General features: G+C 40.0%; 2 protein-coding genes across 2 annotated transcripts in view; one reads left to right on the forward strand and one right to left on the reverse strand.

Moving 5' to 3' along the window:
- The window catches only part of GTF2F2 (general transcription factor IIF subunit 2), a 125,256-nt gene that overhangs the window by 54,279 nt on the left and 49,890 nt on the right, over positions 1-21,087 (forward strand). The window contains exon 5 of the mRNA XM_081045983.1: positions 13,964-14,045. Coding sequence (XP_080902109.1) covers positions 13,964-14,045 — 82 coding nt within the window. The remainder of the gene's footprint in view (positions 1-13,963; positions 14,046-21,087) is intronic.
- On the reverse strand, positions 1,047-2,099 carry KCTD4 (potassium channel tetramerization domain containing 4). Its single transcript, XM_081045982.1, has one exon. It carries the CDS (start codon positions 1,967-1,969, stop codon positions 1,190-1,192), a length of 780 nt encoding a protein of 259 aa, XP_080902108.1. The 5' UTR covers positions 1,970-2,099; the 3' UTR covers positions 1,047-1,189.

Consider the following 21,087-nt stretch of genomic DNA (forward strand, 5'->3'; position numbering starts at 1 on the left):
GGCATAGAAATGATTTAGCTGCTAATTGGGAAGAAATAAATGCACTCACGTTTAAAGCCAAGTGTCTAGATCATTTCATTGAGACAGCCACATGTACAACTTAATTTTTTAAAAAAATAACTTCTTGTTTAGCATGAAGAAATTGAACACAACTGGTGAGTCTGAGATTTAGCACCTAAATTGGTACTGCAAAGAATCAATGAAGTTCTTGCATAAGAATAATGTTTAGTGATGCTCATTTAACATTTTTGAGCTTGAAAAATGAATAGACACTTAGGGTGATTGTGAAAATGAGCTCTGTATTATTCTAATTCCATGCTGTGTTGGAGTGCAGCCTGCCGAGAAATAAATTCGCTGGTTTTTGTCACTTGCAGGACCAGCCAGGTTTACTGTAGCCTGCCTGTTGACTACATCGGTGCATAATAATGTGTGAAATCATCAAGGGGTATATTTGTTTTAAAAGTAACACACGTAACTTTTTATTGTAATTATTGATACAAGCAAAGAAGCTAGTAGTGCTTTTATTTTTATTTTTTTATTTTCATCAGGCAGTTTTCTAGGAATGTTCAGCAGTATATCAATTCAGCTGTAATTCTGGTATGCGGTTACAGAAACTATGAATAAGCTCTTGGTGCCTGCCATTAAAAATTAAATCAGTAGCTTTAATACCGTCTTACAATCTCATTTGGTTTCACTGTGCTCTGTTTTAGTAGATCTGCACATTTTGCTCTCAATGGTTAATTTTACCAGTTCAGTTTCTTTGTAGATTTTTGCCATAGGGAGAAAGTATTTTAAATCTTATAGCCCCTTAAAATATTTTATTACCATTTACTTAACATGAACGATAATGTACATGCTTGTTTACTGTGGAAGTCACCAAGACATTCTGATTGAACGACAGCTTAAGGAAAAATAAACAAATAGCAAAAAAGCATTCCGTCTTTATTTACAATGTATAGATCACTGTTTTCATTTTGAGTGTAAGAGTCCGACCAGCAGGAAACCCTAGGGAAGGACATCTTGAGCAATGGAATTTACATACCGTTAGCTCCCAGTAATTGAGTAGCAGCAGGGCTCTGAGTACACAGCTAGCTGGGAGTTACTTGGGATGGGATGCCTTTGATGCTGTGGTTTTCCGAAGCGAGCTGGCTGCATGCTTGTCTGTCGCCTTTGTTTGTGACCCAGGTAATCACTTGATAAAATGAAGGGCGTCGCTGTGAACAATTGACCCTTTGGAGCAGTCCAGGCTGGTCAGCAGCCGAAAACCACACTTTAATGCCATCATGATAGCCTCAAACTTAAGAGTTTCCAAGGTGCAGACAAAGGTGTTATCTTCCTTCAGTACAAGTCGAGTGCCATTTTCAGACTTTATGAAGTATTTAAATTGAATGATATTTGACGATACGGAGAACTCCTCCGGAAATCCATCCAGCCTGCTTTTGGACACCAGGACAATGCGTGATTTTATTTTTGATATGAAATCAGGAGCGTTACAGAAGATTCTCAGTCCCTGTGAGCGATCGTGGTTATCTGTTATTTCCAAGAAAGTAGTCTCTCTGGTTGTTAGCTGTTCTTTCTCCCACCTGGATTTCACTTCCTCTGCCAGTCCCTTGAGCTGAAAGAATTCTGCCTCTTGTGCGAGAAGTTGGTTTTCTCGAAACCCTTCGGGCAGCAGAAGTTCTCCATTCCGTAGGAAGTTTAGGACATGCCTGAAGAGGAGCCCATCCCTGTCTATGAAATAATGGCCATCAGCATCACACGGGCAGAGGATTTTTCCATTTACTATGCCTTCAAGGAAAGTGTCAGGGTACTTGGTCAGTGTTTGTTTTTGAGTAATGTACAAATATCCACCAACGTTGAGAGTCATCAGTGTGGATTTGCAGTTCTTTCCCTGGTCGGCATCTTCCAGGCTGTTGTGTTTCCCTTCATATTCCTTTTCTTTTTCTCTTCTGTTTATTTTACGCTCCATTTTTGCAAATTCTATTTCAGCTTCTTCTTCTTGGCCTTGAGATTTTTAAAACAGAAACCCTGCCACACAAACACGCCTTTATTCAGCTCCAGCCTGGTGGTGGAATGGAAATGCTAGCTGCATCGCCTGCTCGGTCAGCTCAGTTTTGCAGTAGGTGGCGTATCAGCTATGTATGCAGGAGCTTTCTGGAGTAAGACTGGGAAAAGATAATTTGCATTTAACTGTATCAGGGAAGGAATTTGTTGGGAAAAGATTTTCATGTATATTCTTTGACGTAATTAAAATTCCTCCGAATAAATTGAATTTCCTCTTGGAAGTTAATCAAATCCAAATGTTTCCTTCTCCAGCTGAGTGTGAGTTTTTATCCATTTCTAAATACCTGTTAAGTTTTACTTAGTAAGGCAGGCTTAATACTGAATAACACTGTCATCTTTTGGAGAATAATGTATATTGAATTAGTATCATTTTTTTTTGTAAGTAAATTATCACTGGGAAAACCTAAAGAGAAAGGAACGAGGTGTGTGGAATTTTCTTTCATAAAAAGTCACACATTTCACATTGGTGTAGTCTTTTTAGAGACTCAAATGAGAATATTTAAACCTGTTATTTGTGACATTGCACTTGAACTTAAGTGGATTTGCTTGTGATTTGGATTTGGGGATTTTTAGCAAGTGACAAGAAATTTTCTCAATGTCTTTTAACAAAAGGCTCTATTTTTTTTTTTACCGTAAAGATAAAATATCAAATATACAGCATTTGCAGTAAGCATTTACATTTTTTCAGTTAAAATTTCCTATGGAAAATTTATGAGCTTGTTTCACCATAAACATGCTTCAGTGCTGAACAAAAGAATTGGGCTGATGTAGAAAATACAACTCTGTGTGTGTGTGTGTGTGTGTGTGTGTGTGTGTGTGTGAGAGAGAGAGAGGGGGAGGGGGGGGAGAGGGAGGGAGAGGGAGAGAAACAGAGAGAGAGAGAGAGAGAATAAAAGATTCAAAATACCTACTATATACTGTAAGAGCTATATACCATGTCAGAAGGGTAGTAGATAGTAGATTCGGGGGGGGGGGTTATCACTTTGTGAGGAGTGTAAATGTCTAACTCTTACATTGTTTTGTACACCTGAAGCTAATAATACAAAAATAAATAAAAACACACAAAATACCTACTATAAAATAGTGTCATGGGAAACCTAGTTTGTTTTTTTGTTGTTTTCGCTGTTCACAAAGGTAAGTGTTTTTTTGTTTGTTTGTTTTTTTAACTTGGGAGCTGCAACAATGTGTTGGTATTTTTCCTCTTTTCTTCCCCTGTAACTTACCTTTCAAAGCATTTTTTGGTCTGAGCTTTCAAGTCTAGACTGTAAGGGCCCAGTGGTAAGAAATGTGAGCGTTGTCCCTAATACACTGTGATTTGACTGGTCTGTCTGCTCCATTATTCTGGGGAACTACATTGTTCTCAGAATTAGACTAGATTTTATATTAAATTGATTTATATATCCTTTACATTAAAGGTACTTTTAAATTATTCAACTGTATGTAGATAGAAATATCGGGGCAGATTTTTCTAAAAACGCTTACCTTGTATTTTCCCTAAACAATGTTAAGTTTTCTTCAGATATAAAAAATTATATTCTTAATTACAGCAGATTTTGAATTTAACATTTATATGTCACTGAGATTATCAAAAGTCCATTGAAATCAAATGAGAAATCTAAGGCATAACATTTTTTAGGACCAAATTTTTGCTTAGAGACCATAAAATTCAACCTCTTCATTTTACCAAATATAAAATTGCATTCTAGGGTGGCCGGTTGGCTCAGTGGTTAGAGCGCAGTGCTCATAACGCCAGGTCGTTGGCTCGATTCCCACATGGCCCAGTGAGCTGCGCCCTCCACAACTAGATTGAAGACAACGACTTGACTTGGAGCTGATGGGTCCTGAAAAACACACTGTTCCCCAATACTCCCCAATAAAAATTTTTTAAAAATTGCATTGCAGAGAGTTTTTAGCGTTTCATCTAGAACCTCACAGCTTGTTGATGGCCACTGCTGTCAGCCCTGCATCGTAAGAGTTTGCTATGATAGCCTAACAAGTTCACGTGTGTGTTGATTTTACCTCTTTGGCATCAAGTCTCTCCTGTGAACTTAATGATACAGTATTTTATCTTTCTTAATGACATAAAATAATGATGAATATTAACAATGGACGATATCTTAGACAATATTAACAATGGACGATATCTATTTTTTAAGAAATATTGAATAGATTTTTTCTTTTTTGGTACAACTTTGGAAATGTTCATGGAATTCTGTCAATCGTCACTACCTGTGAGTGGCACTATATACTAGCAAAATCAGCGAAAGCTTAGCAATTTCATTTACAGGGGGAATCCTCCTTTAATAAACTTGATGGGACGTCAGCCGGAATAGAACATGGCTATAGTGTAGTCGGAGAGACTGTGCTAGAATCTTCTTTGTATGTTTAAATAAAGTGACGTAGTTGAATACTCTGGAATGCTACATCTGCTGCTTTATGCCCTGTACGGCGTTTGGGGATGTGCAGGTGGGAAGGTGAGGACACCGACCTCTGCAGCCATCACTCCAGGGCCACCTTACATCAGCTAACTCGCTCCCTTCTGGCTTCTGCTGCCTGGTTTTAAACACTACGGATGCTTGTCCTTTGTTTGTGCTGCTGCCTCGGTGCAGGGAACCACCCCGTCACGTGCCTCTACGCCTAGATCACTTTTTCTCACTCCAGACTTCCCTCCGGTCATCCTGGCTTCCGCACACCTCACATGTATGGTTTGTTTTGCCACCTGTGGCCTGGCAGCCATTGTGTAGTGACTACCATGTCTTAGGGCCTGACTGGAAGCCGAGAGGAATCCATAGGATTTGCCTTTTGTATCCTGTTGCCCCCAACGTGCACTCTTAAGAAAGAAATGGCCCCCAGCGGGCCCCACTGCACGCCGTCCCCATTGAAACGAGATGGTTGCAGGTTAAGGGGTGCGGCTCACTGCTGCCTGTGACGGTCCACAAGCCCCTCCGGAGAAAGCCAGCTTGTCGTCTTTTTCTCCTATTCTGAATCTGTATTATGTGCTTGGAGGAGGAGAGTCGGGAGAGCTTGTCTTCAGGCGTGTCAGTCAGGCCCACACGGCCCACACGGTCAAAATGGTGCCTCAGCCCCAATGCCAAGGGAAGTACCCACTTTACGTGACTAGTTCTCTGCCTCGCTGCACATACAAACTGGAGTTAATCGGTTTAGTAGTTTCCATAGAAGAGCTTTCCATGCATCAAAGAGGAGCTCACTTATATCCACTAGACTCGAGGGTTTCCTCGAAGGTTTCCTCGAGGGTTTCAGCTGTTTAGGCAGAAAGATATTTTGTAAAAAGGTGGAGGCCCCGTTTTCTACTTAGTACCTTAGCTCTTTATTGGAGTTATATTACCTCTTAGACATCTGTAATCACACACATGCAACACCCCTTTACCAACTTGAAGATTTAAACAATGCCACTGTCAGGTTCTTGGTATGAGTACATCCGTTGGTTAGGCCCGGATTCCCCCGAAGTGTAGCAAACCCTTCCAGTATATGGTGATGCCAGTCTTCCCTGAGGCTCCCGTCTTGCCTACCAACTCCGGGTTAAGATGGCATCATTGTCATCACCATGACTGAATGTGAGAAACATTAATGGTGATACTCAGCTATGACTATTTTACTGTAGCGTTTTTTGTGTTAAAAAATAATAAATTGCACAGTGTAATGTACTAACATTTTAAGAATCGAGAATTTTTCCATTTTAATTTCATTCTATTTGAATGTCCAGACTTTTGTGTGTTTTTGGAAATAGAAAATCTGTTAGCATTAGATATTGCCTGGTGCTGGGCTTGTCCTAACACAGGTGCATACACCTCACCTCCCTTAGGGAGTTGAGGCCCGTGCAGTGGTTCTGAGTGTCTGAGCCCCGTGCAGTGGTTCTGCCCTCCTGGCACTCACTGGACATAACCTCTGGCAGGAAGGGGATGGGGGGTGGCAACTCGAGTCAGATGAATACACTTGCAAATGTTCTGCAGTGTTCCACTGGGTCTTTGGAGAAGCCCAGGAAACTACATCGGCTACATGGGCCAGTTTTTAAGCCTCATTTGAGGAGTGTGGAAATGAATAAAGCACTATGTATCAAAAGGAGCACAAATCAAAATGACAGACGAAGCCGTTCAGGCCAAAATCCACATTGCTTAGCTTTTCATTACAGAGGTAATCTGTAAATCTGTAATCTTGTAATCTGTAATCTTGAAAACAATTTACAAATCATATTAATTCATATTTTAAATGTACTTTGGGGCTGTTTCAGGGAAGCCTGTGTTTTATAATTCTATAAGCAGATGTCATTTAAGTTTTTCAAAAAACGATGTTTCTCTTTTTTTGAAGTGTAGCCTATGCGTTATTATTCACTGGAACGTTTTATTGTAACCAGATGAGCAAAGCACTTCTATAAGCCATCAAATGAACACTGAAATTGTATTATTGTATTGAAGTCATTTTTATAGTGCTATTTGGCAAAACAGAATTTTGCCTTCTCTTTGGGAAGGAGGTGTTAGAAGTTAATAACCATTACCTACAATCTCAAAATGAGGGGCATGACTTACAAAACTTGGAAGTAATATTGCTCTGAAATCAGTGAACAAAAGGGTCTCAGATCCTAAATGCTGTCCCTACCACTGTTCTTTCTATTGTCCTCTTATCTGTAGATCCTCTGTCTTTCGTGATGAGATGGTGTGGAGGGGAGAGAAGGGGCCCTGACCAGCAGAACAGGATTTGATGGCTCATAGGAGCAAATGCAGTTTCCTACTCACAGAGAGTAGAGTAATTGCAAATTAGGAATGGAGAACTCTATTATATTGCACATGTTTTGACATTCAACATTTCTGAAATGTTAAGACATTCAGGGTATATGTTAAAATTATTGGCTTATAAATGTTTCTTAGCAGTATTTTATCTTTCTTAATGACATAAAGTAATGATGAATATTAACAATGGACGATATCTTAGATTTGATGAAATATTTGAGCAGTTCTGTGTGCTATTTCTTCAATACCACCAGAAAATAAAATTAACAGAGATACAGGAAGAGGAAAAGGGGGAAGGGGGCGGAATATTAAGGCAGCAGTTTTCAACCCTGGCTTCTGCATGTTAGAATTAACGAGGGAGGTTGTACAAACCCCACCACCTCTTGCCTCACAATGCAGTTAGACTAGAACGTCTGGGAGTGGGCCCAGTAGTTTTTAAAAAGCTCTCTAGGTGATTCTCATGATCAAACAGGGCGAAGAATTACCATTTTAAAGACACTGAGGAGCTCAGGAAAGGAAACTTCTGTCAAAGGAGTTCTCACTGATGGGGCGTAATTCCTGCCCTTAGTGTGAGCGTCACTTCACTGTCACTTCACTACGGAGTGTCCTGAAGATCAGGAAGAGCTAAAGGAGAGTGCGGTATTGCTGCTAGTACTAGTTAAACGTGGTGAAGAGAACGGGAGTTATTGAGGATGAAATTAACGAAACTTGGGTCCTACTCAGTTGATTTAAAAATATGTATCATTGAATTGTCTGTAAGTATTTCATTAATATCGAGCCCTCACACTGCATCTAGTGTAAGCACAGGGTCCGTGTTTTCCTGCCCTTGTGCCGCCCGTCGCAGCTAACACACTCTTCGGCACTGTTTACCTGAAGTATCGCAATGCAGTAAAAGACTTCTCTTAGGAGACTTCATCTTTCCGGGAAGCATTTGTTTTTCTACCCATTTAATCACTTTTGCTGTTGTTTTTGAATTCTTTCTGATTTCAAGGGCAACAGCCAAAGCTGGATTGTACCCTTTGATGAAGGTCTAACTGAAACAAACTATTACAGCCCTGTGGTTTTCCGACCCCTTTTCATTTTTTGTTGCATCACAGCATTACTTCCTATTTTTATAAAACTGTATTTTATTTCTGGGGTTTATTCAGCCTCTTACTCTTGAAAGCAACTTTGAGATTAGAGATTAAGTCTGTTTCGACAACATCACAGCACCGTGCCCACATCGACACTTCAGAGGCTTTTATATTGATTAATTGTACTTGTGGTGTGACAAGCAAAAAGGAGACTGCAGCCTGACTTGTGGGAGGGATGGTAGCTTACGAACTTGCTTTGTAAACATTGAAAAGGTTCATTTTTAAAATGCTCAGTCACTAAGTTATTTCTCTGATCAAAGGTCTGTCGTGGGTTCTGTAGACTCAGAGAACAAACTCCTTTGCACACAGGCCTCCGTCCTTGATTTTGTACCTTAGCTCACCACTTTCCTTTCTACTCCTGGGCAGTCAGTCTCGTAATTCACAGAGACTGTCTGTTCAGAACTACATGCAGCACCCCGTGTGGCGGAATGTCTGCACAACCTGCCTTCTGCCTGTCCACAGGGGCAGAGGCGGAGAGCAGTTCTGTGAGTGACGGAGTCGAGATATTTTCTAAATCCTAAATCTAGTCCTCAAATTACGCCTTCAATATTTGGTTTAAAATTGGGAATTCCCCGTATATTAGACATTTGTAATTTGAATATTATTATAAGAAAACAATACGTAAACAGATACATTTGGGGAATATTTGTATGACTGCTCTTTTGTTACTTTTGAGGTTAAGTAATCAAATGCTAACTCTAAGTGTACTGAAATCTGAGCTTGATTTTTTTATTCCTGAAATTTCTGAAGATTACATAGAAATCAGAACATCAATTCACAAATTTGAATAGAATAAAGGTCACTTTCAAATAGCGGGATTGCCAGTTTGCCTAACTTGTTTGTGAAGATGCCAGGTAGCGTGTGTTAACAGGCCTTACCCTGTGAACCACATGCAAAAAACTGCTAGGAAAAGATTTTAAGTGAGAATGGAGACTACGAGGAGTATTGAAAATGATTTACCTTTTAAATGCACCTGCTCTGTGGAAATATTATCTCTTCGTTCCTTTTCCAGAGAGGGTGGACCAGATGTGGTATAAGTGTGAATCGGGAAGTAGCTTCAGAAGTCTCGAGGATCGGCGCCGAATCGCGGTTACGAGCCGCTTACTTGCTCGTCTGCTTCAACTTGAGCTGTCTGTGCTCTTCTGGGCACACCCATTGAAATGGGTCCAGAGTGGCCTCATGGGCAGGACTGCCTGTGACTTCCTGATGCCCAACATCTCCCTGACATACCTGCTCTCATTGCTTACGTGCCAATGCTAATAAGCACCCTTCCTGCTTCCTTCCTTCCTTAACTTGCTCAAACTAGGAATGCCCTTGACTTCTAAAAGGGCCAGTCACTTTTCTTGGGTTCTTCAACATAGAGTATATCTCAAATTGAGATACAGAGCAGGAAGGTTCAGCTTAGAGAGACGTTTGTATGTTTTCAAGCCTTGGGCAGCTTCTCAACGTTTTGTTCAAAGAAAGTTTCTCTTTAATTTCTAGTCAAAGAAAATGTAATCATATCTAGATCTTTTAGAAAGTATTAGAGCCAACAAAATAAACACTAATGAGATAATAAAACTTATTAGAGGGAAGAGTTAGAGGGAAAGGCCTGTTGTGTTGGGTTTGTTTGTTTTTTTCTTTTTTTAAAGAGATTTCAGAGATCTCAGTAACTTCATTGCTGAGGCCCAGAAAAGTGAAGTAACTTCTCCATAGTAACGCCATTCTTTGTCACAGCATCAGAACTGGAAGCCTTCAGTTCTTCTTATAGGATGTGTTTTGCGTACTTAACTTTTTAAAATCTTATCTCAGTTTTTTTTCTGAAACTAGGTTTCAGGATAGATACATAGATAGATAAATAGAATAGATAAATAGAATACCACCACCAAAAGTATGTGCTCATACTCATTAAGATTCTTTTGGTTGCAAGTAGCAAAAACCAATTCGTAAACCGATCTAGCAAAAACAAAAAGGGGTGGGGCTGAGGGGGGTTTGGGGAGGGAATTTGGAAAGGATCCTGGCATATTTCCCCAAATCCAAAGAAGAGTTGAACAAATGGCCACGCCTGAGGAAAGGTGGGAACTGAGCCAAAGCCAAGGTCTTCCGTAGAACGAGCTTATGTGGCTTCTCTTTAGAGTGCATGCATGACTTTGTCCTTCTAGTGATCTCTGCTGTGGGTCCCTTAGTTTAAAATTCCAAATGAGAGAGGCGGAGACAGAGAGACGATGAAAGCTGTTGCACGCACTGCCCCCACCACCGCCAGTGTCCTGCCTTACTTCCCAGTCTAAATCCTACCCTTTTTTTAAGGTCCAGCACAAGCGTAGCTTTCTTTTTTGATCCCCAGCTAAACAGTGTGTGTGTGTGTGTGTCCCAGTATTCTGTGTGTGTCTCTGTCTTGCAGCCCTCATAACCCTTAACAAATTCTCTTTTGTGCAGTAGAATCCCACAGCCCATAGGGAAGGACCAGTAGTTGGTCAGTTAAACTCAGAGGTAGGGAATCATAAAATGATGTTACTGTACATTCCTTCTGCCCTAAACACTGTATCTTCAAACTAACAAACGTACATGTAGTTACCAGTGTTCACAGTGTAGGATCCTGATTGTCTTCTTTCTCTTTCTTGTGAAAATTTAACCCACAATTTAGTTTAGATTTTCAATTTTCGTTTCTTTGAAAAGGAGCGAGAACGTAGACAGTGTGAAACAGCACGAATGCAGATCCTAGACTTCTGTGTTTCTCTGCCCATCTCCACTTGTCTCTCCAGTTTGTGATTTGACAGTGTTTAGTAACTTATCTTTATATCAGATCTTACCAAAGCACTAAATCTAGTTTTCATAGAAGCATCTCCCTGCCCGTACTCATAATGGATGGGATTGTGTAGTAGGTAATCAAATTGCATAATCACTAACAGTAAAACTAGCATAAACGGGTTCTGGCATAGTTTGAATACAAGTGTGTGGGCGGGCGTGCTAACGATGACCCTACACCCACCAGTGTGTGGTGAGCTGTGGGCACCTGTCTTTAGATTTAAAACAGGGGAGCTGAGAGTCTTGGTAATCTGGGAGTGTGCTGAATGCCTCTGGTATACGAGTATACAGTGACTTACATACCTGCCTTATCGTCCTGGCAGCAGCTCTCAGAATGTGGTCTGGAAACTGCTGGGTAGATTCCCTGAAACCCTTCAAGGGGTCTGGGAAATCGAAACTATTTTCATAATACCAAGCCTTTTCCATTCGTATTTTCTAAACCTTTCTTAGCTGTAGCTTCTAATAGAGTAAAGATTGTGGACAAAACCCACATGAATGGAAGCTCTGTGGCAGTCCTCAGTCAGCACTTTTTAAGACCGCATGACCCTTTGTGATTGGCTGTACTAAACTCTGCCCATGTTGAGGTTCTTTATCTTTGTGATTCCTGAAGCATTTTTGCATTATCTTTTACGTAAATGACACTGAATAAATATCTGATTCGTGTATGAGCCAAAAAATGGATTATTTTTCAAGTATTTATTGTCGTTCAGACTGGGCCAACAAAGTAGTTTCAAATGAGGGTTCCTGTAGTAATGAATATGATCTGTCATTAAGAGCAGTGGTGTGCACATGCTTAAAATAATAAAATGTAATGTTGAATACCTTTCCCATGAAATCATAAGCAATGTTTTGAAGAAGAAGAAAAGAAGTATGGCTTAGTGGAAAGCATGTTCCTGTGAGGCTTTAAAAGGTGTGTGAAGGCTTTAAGTCTTGCTTAGGGAGCTGTATCATAAATAAATTGGCTTTTTTAAATTTATTTAAGAGGAGAATGAGAACAGGCGAATAGAGATGTGGTGTTAAGAGCAGCCAATTAGTGGGAAAATTTATTGCTGATGATTAAGACTTTTCCTTTCCCTTGAGAAGTGTTTAGAAGTGACTTTAGGTTTGAAAAGAGGATTTGATGGTCAGAAAACTGTTGTTTGGAATGTCGATTATTTTGCTTTATGTGAGTGACCCTGATTGAAGAATAGCGATGAGAGTGGTGGGCCCAGGTGCTTTGGATGCTTCTTAAAGCGTTTGGGGTGTTATATGGAGAACATTGACAGCCAAAGCCTTTAACCAGAAGTTAAATGCAGCCTGTCCACACGAAATAGGTACTGCTAAGTAAGCGAGGAACGTTCACAAAAGGTAGTTCTTCTGGTACTCAACATTAATGAGCACATGACCTACAAGGAAACGATTTTCTGTGACAGTGTTCTGCATGTATTTTGTTTTTAAAAATGGATGAACATACATGTCAATAGTAGACTTTTCTCACACATTTAAGACACTTTGTACATTGAAATTTCACCAAATCTTGCTATTGTTAAGACAAGAAATTTTCTAGATAGAATTTTTAGCTTCAGTGAGAGGCAAACTCAAATACAAGATTTGTTTTTGTTTGAAGAAAATTGAAGTTTTAATCTTAATCTTATTAAATTCATTAATGAGAGGAAATTATTTTGGGGTGTTTACACTTAAATTTCATATAAGATAACTACGGACTTACTGTGCTTTCCTTCCTGGCATACGTTGGTATGAGGTGGCACACTTCTCACCATTGCCCTTGCTGTCACCGCCAGTGGACACCTGAGATTTGTTGCACCCTTGAGCCATTGCCTCACATGGTGTGTTCCCAGTTAGTACGTAGGGGCTGCAGTAGGGAGTCCCCTGGATCTTGGAGATAAGCTTAAGGTCACCTTATGAAATATTTTCTAGTATAAATCACAGAGATGTGGTTCTGTGTGCACTCCACATTATGGCTTATTTATCTGTCTCCCCCAGTGAACTGTACGCTCCATAAAGGTCGTAATGGACCTTAATCATCGTGGATTTCACAGCGCCTGGACGGTGCCCTTCGCACAGGAGGCATTTAGTTAGTGTTAGTGGAATGTTTTACGTCACTCACTGTATGGAGATGAGTCCTACATGCATTGCTGATGAGCCAGAGGGTTTCCTGAATCTCTTCTCAAAACCTGGGTGAATTCTCACAGAAATATGACTGAGCCACAGCTGTTGCTAACCAGTCATGCATTTCCAGACTGCGGGAAAGCTGGTGCTGCCAGGGCACTGTCACGTGTGTTATCAGATAAGATGAGGTCTATCAGATGACTTGACACGATGCTTGATGCTTGGTGCCTAGTCGGTCCACAGTGCTGGGTGCTAACTTTTGTGTTCCTTTTCTGCTTCTCCAGAATTCTGCTTTGGGGTCACCAAGAAAATTCTTTCTAATGGTAGGACAACTGTCCTTGTGTTTGGACAATTATTCATAGCAGTTAAAGCTCCAGTATGGACACACCCAAATTAATAATTCTGCTGAAAACAGAAGTCGAGCGACTGGCAGGCAGAACTGGTACACAGTATAACCTGGGCAATGAGCTGCCCAGCGTCACAGTGTCTCCTAGGCTGGCTGTTCTTGTCACAGAGTATTCTAGACTTTTATTTGCGTATACTGACGGTGGCCAACAAAAATGTGTACACATTTTAAGAAAGGAAAAAACTGTATTAAAATTGCCATATTCAATATATACCGATACCAAAAGATGAATACAAGTCATGGATATACATTTTTTTGGCACCCCTGGTATATGTATGTGTACACACGCACGCAAATGTATTTGTATATACATATATATCTTTGATTTAGTGGTTTAGACTAGCTGTGTTTTCAGAAGTTACTTCTCTGTCAAAGATACTATCACTTCCATACCCTTAAAAAATTTTTTTGTTTGGTTTGATGCCCTTTTACGCCACCCTCTAGAAAGAGCTCAGTGTACAAAAGCCATTATTGTCAGGGACTGCAGCTGCCCATTAAACAAACCTGACAGGAGCCCCGTTTTTTACTAGCCCGGAATAAGGATTTTCTTTGTCTGACCAATGCTACTACTATAAACTTAAAAATGTTCCTTTTGTTTCCTTGATTTTTAGTATTACATTTTATTGTAATCATTACTGAAGTTAGCGTGTTAAAATACAATCTTGAAAATGATAAATGTTATCTCTGAATGCATTTGTTAATTTTTTTTCTTTCCATTCAAGATAAGCTCTCACTGGAAGGAATAGTGGTGCAAAGGGCTGAATGCCGACCTGCTGCCAGTGAAAACTACATGAGATTAAAGAGGTTGGTGGTGTTTACCTTTAACATAATACCTGATTTTCCCCTTTCCGGGATTGAAATACATACGTTAGATCGCCTATTGACTGCAAGCTGTGGTTATTGTTGAAAACGTTTTCTTCAAAGGCTGTTTGGTTTTCAAAGCAAGGAAGAACAAACTTCCAGTTATGAAATAAGTAAGTCACAAGGACGTATGTCAGCGTGGTGACTCTAGGTAATAATACTGTATTGCATATGTGAAAGTTGCTAAGGGAATAGTTCTTAAAAGTTCTCATCAGAAGAAAAAATAATTTTGTAACTATGTAAGGCAACTAATGCTAACTGCACTTATTGTGGTGATCGTTTTTTTGCAGTAAGTGTAATTATCGAATCGAATCGTTATATTTTATGCCTAAAACTACACCTATAAATGTAATGTTATGTATCAATTACTATACTTCAATTTAAAAGTAAAAGCCCAATAAGAGTTTCTTTGACAAGGGAACTTTCAGAACCTGGACTGTTTATTTGGGGTATTTAAAGCTACTGTGTTAATAAAACCTGGAATCAGACTCTTTAAGCTTCTCTTTCTAGTTGACCTTATAAATCTTGATTCTCTAAAGATACATAATAATATCTTTGTACTATTTTCAAAGGCTATAATCTTTCCATAATGAATACTATACTATATAAAGTAAATATATTGCTGGAGTAGCAGCCTTTTCTTTTGCCCTACAGAGAACTTTTTATAAACTTGTTAGAGATTTTGCTTCAGCCCCCCACCAGACACACACACACACACACACACACACACACACACACACACACACTTTTGTATGTGGCTAACATTTTGTAATTAGTATTTATAGATGATGATTACAACGTCCAGATACTCTAAATTTTGACTTTCAGTGAGGCAGCAATTTTGTAAACCTTGAAGAAATGTACTAAACTTGCTTTATAGTGTATATTGAATGTGTTTCATCCCCGTGTAGTTGAGAATTAGAAATTTGTTCGTTTCAGCACTTACTATGTAACATGGCAGTGAACAAAACAGACAAAAATCCCTGGGCTCCCGGACTTGCATTTTAGTAGACGTAGCGACACAGAACTGGTAGTTGAGAGCAACCCCTTCAAGGGTAGCAGCAGCTTCTCTGGATTTCCGTGCTCTCATCTCTAAAAGAGGCTGCTGGACCATCTCTGAATTGCACATCAGCTTTTTAATTTTTCCCCTTTTCTCAATTAGATTAGAGTCTGTCTCTTGGGAATGAAACAAAGAGACTGGTTTTCTTGTCCAATAATTCCTCTAATTTGAATGCCTCCCCAGGGTAAGTAAAAGGATGACAATCAAAATGAAAAATTTTATAACAGAAAATAACTTTGGAACACAGGCAGAAGATGCTTCTCTCTTTGTTTTTAGCCTGTAAAGTTCGTTGTATAATGCAAGTCTTTCCTGAAAAATTGTCTTCTTCAAATAACTACTAAAATTGGGAAATGCAAAATCTGGTTACAGAGCTGCTTGCCAAGATCTTTTTCTGTAGTCTTAACATTCTCTAAAGGTTTCTAAAGATTTCTTACAAGGAGAGGCAAGTCACCTGTGTTTATGAAACTGCTGCTTCTTTCTTACCAAAAAATAAATTAAAATTGTTTAGCCTTTGGAGTATGCTAAAAGACCAGCCATTGCATATTTCAGTTACTTAAGGGACTTAAGAAAATAGGATGTGCCTGACCAAAGCGCTCGCTATACACCTGAAGCTGAAGTACAATAATATGGAATGTCAACTATAACTAAATATGTAGGTGTATATAGTCACAGGATGTGAAGTACAACATTGGGAAGATAGTTGATGGTATTGTAACAGCTACATAAGATGTCAGAGGGCTAGTAGCTTGGGGGGGTGTTATCACTTTATGATGGGTTAAATGTCTAATTATTACATTGCTGTGTACACCTGAAACTAATAAAAAAAGAAAAAGTAATATCCTTTTAATAGCAGTAAACAAATGCTATAACAATACCAACAACAAAAGAACAAGGTTATTCAGGAGATGAGAATCATCTGTGTTTATACAACAGCCGATAGGTGACATAAGTGTGGAAACCACGGGGGTAAGAATACTCTAAGGAGAGGAGTGCAGGCACGAAGATTTGGGGAGTTCCTCAGGGCCCTGCATGCAGTGCTGCCAGCCCAGAGCGCAGGGTTTGTTGGAGCCAGAACAGGCAGAGGCGCCAGCCCGCACCTGTGTTCTAAACTCCACTTACATATCCAAAAGCCTGGTTCCGTGGCCAGTCGACATTTTAAATATGTCAGAAATGGAACTCCCACTTTCCCCAAAACCTGCTCCACCAGCTGTCTTTCTCCCGGAGTTAATGCCGACTCTGCCCTCCCATTTTCTCAGTCCAGAGACCTTGGTTCCGTCCCTGACTCGTCTCAGACCCCACATGCAGTGTGCCAGAAGAACCTTAGTGACTGTCCCGTTACAGCACTGCACACGCAGGCTGACCACGTCTCGCCACCCGCGTGACCTGCCCTGTGGCTCGCCTGCGTCACCGCAGTTAGCCTCCTAGCGGAGTTCCTGCTTCCACCTTGGCCCCACTGGTGTCTGTGTCAGCACAGGCGCCGGAGCAGTTCTTTTCAAATCTCAAATCATGCCATTTCCCTGCTCACATGGCATTGGCAGTGCTTTCTGTATGAGTCAGAATAAAATGCAAGTTCTTAGGTCGTCTGCGGGGTCCCACACAGTCACTCTACCGCTCCCCTCCTCTCCGCCCTCCTCTCCCCGCAGCCCCCCTCCCCCACGCTGCTCTAACCTGGCCGACCTCCTGACAGCACTGCCCAGGAGCTCTCTGGACACACCTCCGTCTGAGGGCTTTGGTACCGGATGTGCTTTTCTGCCTGGAACGTGCTGTGTCCAGGTACCTGCACGGCTCAGCTCCTCGCTCTTGCACATCTCTTCTCGGGTTCTACTTTAATATGGCATAGGCCATCCTGCTTCCTCCTGGACTTGTATTTCCCTCCTAGCACAGAACACTTCCTATTATACGATATGATTTATATTTATTGCCAGCTTGCTGCAGTGTGGCTCAGGCTCCCAGGGTTGGTGGGGGGGTTTTTCTGTATTTTGTTTTGTTTTGTGTTTCTGTGTGTGCCTATTTTGTGTACACACAAGCACCCCCCCCACACACACACACACATCTAGAATAGTTCGTTACCTGTAGTAGGTAGTCAGTGAATATTTGCTGAATGAATGAGTGGCAGGAGATAAGGTTTAAAATGTTAGAGTCTTGGATGCTTGTTAAATTACTTGTTAAAGAGTCTTATATGGTAAGAAGTTTGGCCTTGTGTGCTGAGCTATTAGGATGGTGCTGAATAATTTTAAGCTGGGTGGATGGTGAAGGGGTTGGTGTTTTAGATAAGTTGTTCTGGCCATAGTCGAAAGGCTGAAAGTGGGGAGATTAGCTAAGACACTGATGTAATAACCCAGGTACGAAGTGTCTAAATCATTAAGTCAGCTGGTTCTCCTCAGCAGGGAGATGAGGGGCTAGGGTGTGAGGCTGTTTGGAGGTAGAGTTGATGGGCTTGGTGATCTCATCTCAAACATCAGTGGCTGCGGGACGGACTTCTGCAGGGCAAGACGGATGGTGGTGGTCTGGGTATACTTCCTGCTGGGAACCCCCACACTGACCCCATGCCGCTCGGCCTCACACAGGGCCGGTCCACTCGTGACGGGAGTTCCTGTAGTTCCCGTACAATTTACATAACAACAGAGAAGAAGAAAGTACTTACACTGTGAGAAGAATACTGAAGGATGAATTGTTAAAACAGGAAAGTAACCTAAGTCGTGCTTGGATCATGTATTTTCTTTGTCATTATTCAACATTTTTCAGTGCCTACTGTGATCACTAAGTAAGGCTCAATTAAAAACAAGTTAGATACTATTCTTGCTCCGGAGAGTTTAGTCTTTGAACCTGAAGAACACACACACACACACACACACACACACACACACACACACACTATTATCTAAAACATTTACTGACAATATAGTGGGGGTGGGGAGTAGAAACGTGGTGGCAGATTTCCAGATGTAGGTGATAACAAAACAGAAGTGTTTGAGGACAGAATTGACAGTCCAGTACTTGCGATAGCCTCTACCTACATGTGTCACACGTGTGTTCCAAGTCCCCAGGGCCCCCTCCTGACTGCCGGCTCCAATGACATCCAGGGTTTTTGATGATCTGGCTCTTGTCTCATCCCTGGCCTTGTTTCCAGGCGTTGTCCTTTCCCTGATGCCCACACTGGGCACTGGCACGTCTTACACCTCTGTGACGTGCCGCATCCTCTCCCTACAAGCCTTCCTACCTTCTGCCAAGACCCTTCCGAGCCTTTAATAAGCCACGCGGTTGTCACTCACTCGGGGAACCTCCTTACAGCTCCTACTCCCCACTCCACTTAGGACTTCCACCTCCTTTTCTACGTCCCCATGTATGTACGTGCTTGTTTATTCTTTAATGGCATTCGCGTATGTAAATGGCAGCATTTTCTACCGCTTCGGTGTAGTCTTCTATAAGATTATGAGCTTCATAAAAACAGGGACTGTGAGTTTTCATTTATCTTCTTTTCTTTCTGCTCTCTCCCTCCTTGCTTTTTTGTATTCTCAGCACTTAGCATAGTGTATTACAAGTGTTGAATATCCAAAAGTATTTGTTGAGTTGAAATAGACTGAAATAGAAAGGAATGGCAAAACTGGGTACAGAAACAGGCATCGGCAGCACTCAGCTTCTTTAATTTCCATCCTCAGAACAGCACTTGAAACCTGGCGTTGATTTTTTAGTTCATATACACACGCATACATGCTCACACGCACACATGTGTATCTTGCTTTGAGAAGGGCAAAGTGCTTATAAAACAAATATAGAAACATTTCATCAACAATTAAGTGTTGCAGAATATAAAGAATTAAATAGTCTTCCATTTACAGAGGCCTAGAAGAAAAAGCCTTTTTTTATCAGACCTTTCTTAAGTCAGTAAGTTTTTTTCCTTTACTCAGTGAGTTTTTACTGTATTATATTTTAGCAAATTTCAACTGAACTGCACACGTAGTAACATAATTGGGTATATTACAAAGTATATTTTATACTTATAAATAATGCTCTTTAGTGTTACTTTAGTGGGAATTTAACTTTAGTAATAAATTCTTACAGCTCTCTGCTATTAAATTTTAGCTGATGAATTAGTCAAATAGGAGAATTATAACTCCCATATTAATCAAAGGTAAGTAAGATTCTGTTCGTTTATAAAATTCTGTCATTTATTTAGATAAAGGTAGAAATTCGTATTGCGTTAAACCCAAGAAGTACATAAACCCTTAAATCAATGCAATTCAGGCCAAGAAAGAAGAGAATCCTCTGTTGTAATTTTCTTTTGTCCAATCCCTTCCATAATATACAATCCTGCAGAAATCCATTCAGCCACCATGAAAACGTAAAAAACAAAAGGAAAATAGTTTTCCACTGCTTCTATTGCTTTCTGTTATCTGACATAAATCTGAATGGTTCTGAATCATACTATATTAGGAGGAAATTTATTTTGAATTGAGAAATGTAAATATATTTAACTTCAGCTCGTATCTGATGTACCAATTGAAATTTTTAAATTTGTGTTGTTTTATTAAGTGTAACTTTTAGTTAAGCATCTTGAGTTTTTTCTTAATAATAAATTATACAATAGTTGAATAATAAATTATATAATCACCCTATTTATAATTCATGTTATAAAGGGACCTAAATATGACACAGTCATCCTAATATGTATTTTCTTGTAGGAAAGTCACAGTAGTAGGAAAATATATAACTTTCTAACTTCTGCATGTTTATGTCACCAACTCATCTAAAAATACTGGTCTCAGAAAACTTTAATTCTTTCATTGTGGACCCAAGGAAAGCCTTACCGTTTGGGAACAGAACACTGGCTGTGAAGGGGTGGAAAAGAGAAAAATCAGCGTCTCTTTCTGTACTGAGACACTGGACAGTCGGAAGCGAATTGTGATTCATATTCATTCCTGGGGAGAGGTTTCCAGGCCTCTATTCTCATGTTCCACATTGTAGTGAACATGTCTTAGAATGTCTTATTGTAAGGGAAGAGGAGAGGGACCTTCCCCGTTCAGCAGATCGTTACATAATTTGTGGGTGATGCAATTCAGTTGGGTGAACTCGATTCACGCACAAAGAAGTTCCTGCAGATACAACTTTTGTTTAACATAATAACAAGACTGAAGCATTTTTCTCACTACAGGAAAAGCAGTATTTGAATATATTTAGTGCTTGTAATTTTGACTGTTCTCCATATATAAATTTTATAAAGAATAGTTACTTTTAGAAGTGATTTTTCTTATATATAGTTAAAAAAATACAAGATGAATTATAACGGGGATGATTATAATTTATTGTTCAAAACAGGATACTTTTGAGAATGAAAATGGTCACTAACCAGAGAGGACACCATATTGAGAACAGTGTAACTTGTCCCAGATAAACTGGGGTGTGAGATTACCCTTCTTATGGATAGCCTGCCTGGATACACTGAAATGCTAACCTTCTAAAACAACAACTGAAAGTCAGAGTCACATAGTAAAGTGCTGGCAGTCAGGAAGTGCATGCTAGAAATTCTAGACTGGAGCAAACTCTATGGCTAAACAAAGTGTTGTGTGCTTCCCGGTAGCCACACAAAGTTGGGAATGTGATAACGCTGTTATCATTTTCATGTAAGTTTTTATAGAAAGATCATTAAACAAGAAAATGAATAATAAACTAAAAGTAGTTTTATAGAGAAACATTTTTCTATTAATACTCAATAAGAGTTGAGGTCATTGCAGTAACTCAGAATTCTATAACGATAATTAATGACCAGGGAAACGTAGTATTGGATTTGAGCTTCCTGGTAATCTTGTTTGAAACAGAGTTTTTATTGAACAGAATTTTGGAGGACTACTGAGGTTAATAAGGGTTAATGTAATTATATCAGGATGCTTTCATTTGCAAGTATCAGAAAACCCAATGTAAACTTGC

This window comes from Rhinolophus hipposideros, assembly GCF_964194185.1.
Source record: "Rhinolophus hipposideros genome assembly, chromosome: 4".
Lineage (NCBI taxonomy): Eukaryota > Metazoa > Chordata > Mammalia > Chiroptera > Rhinolophidae > Rhinolophus > Rhinolophus hipposideros.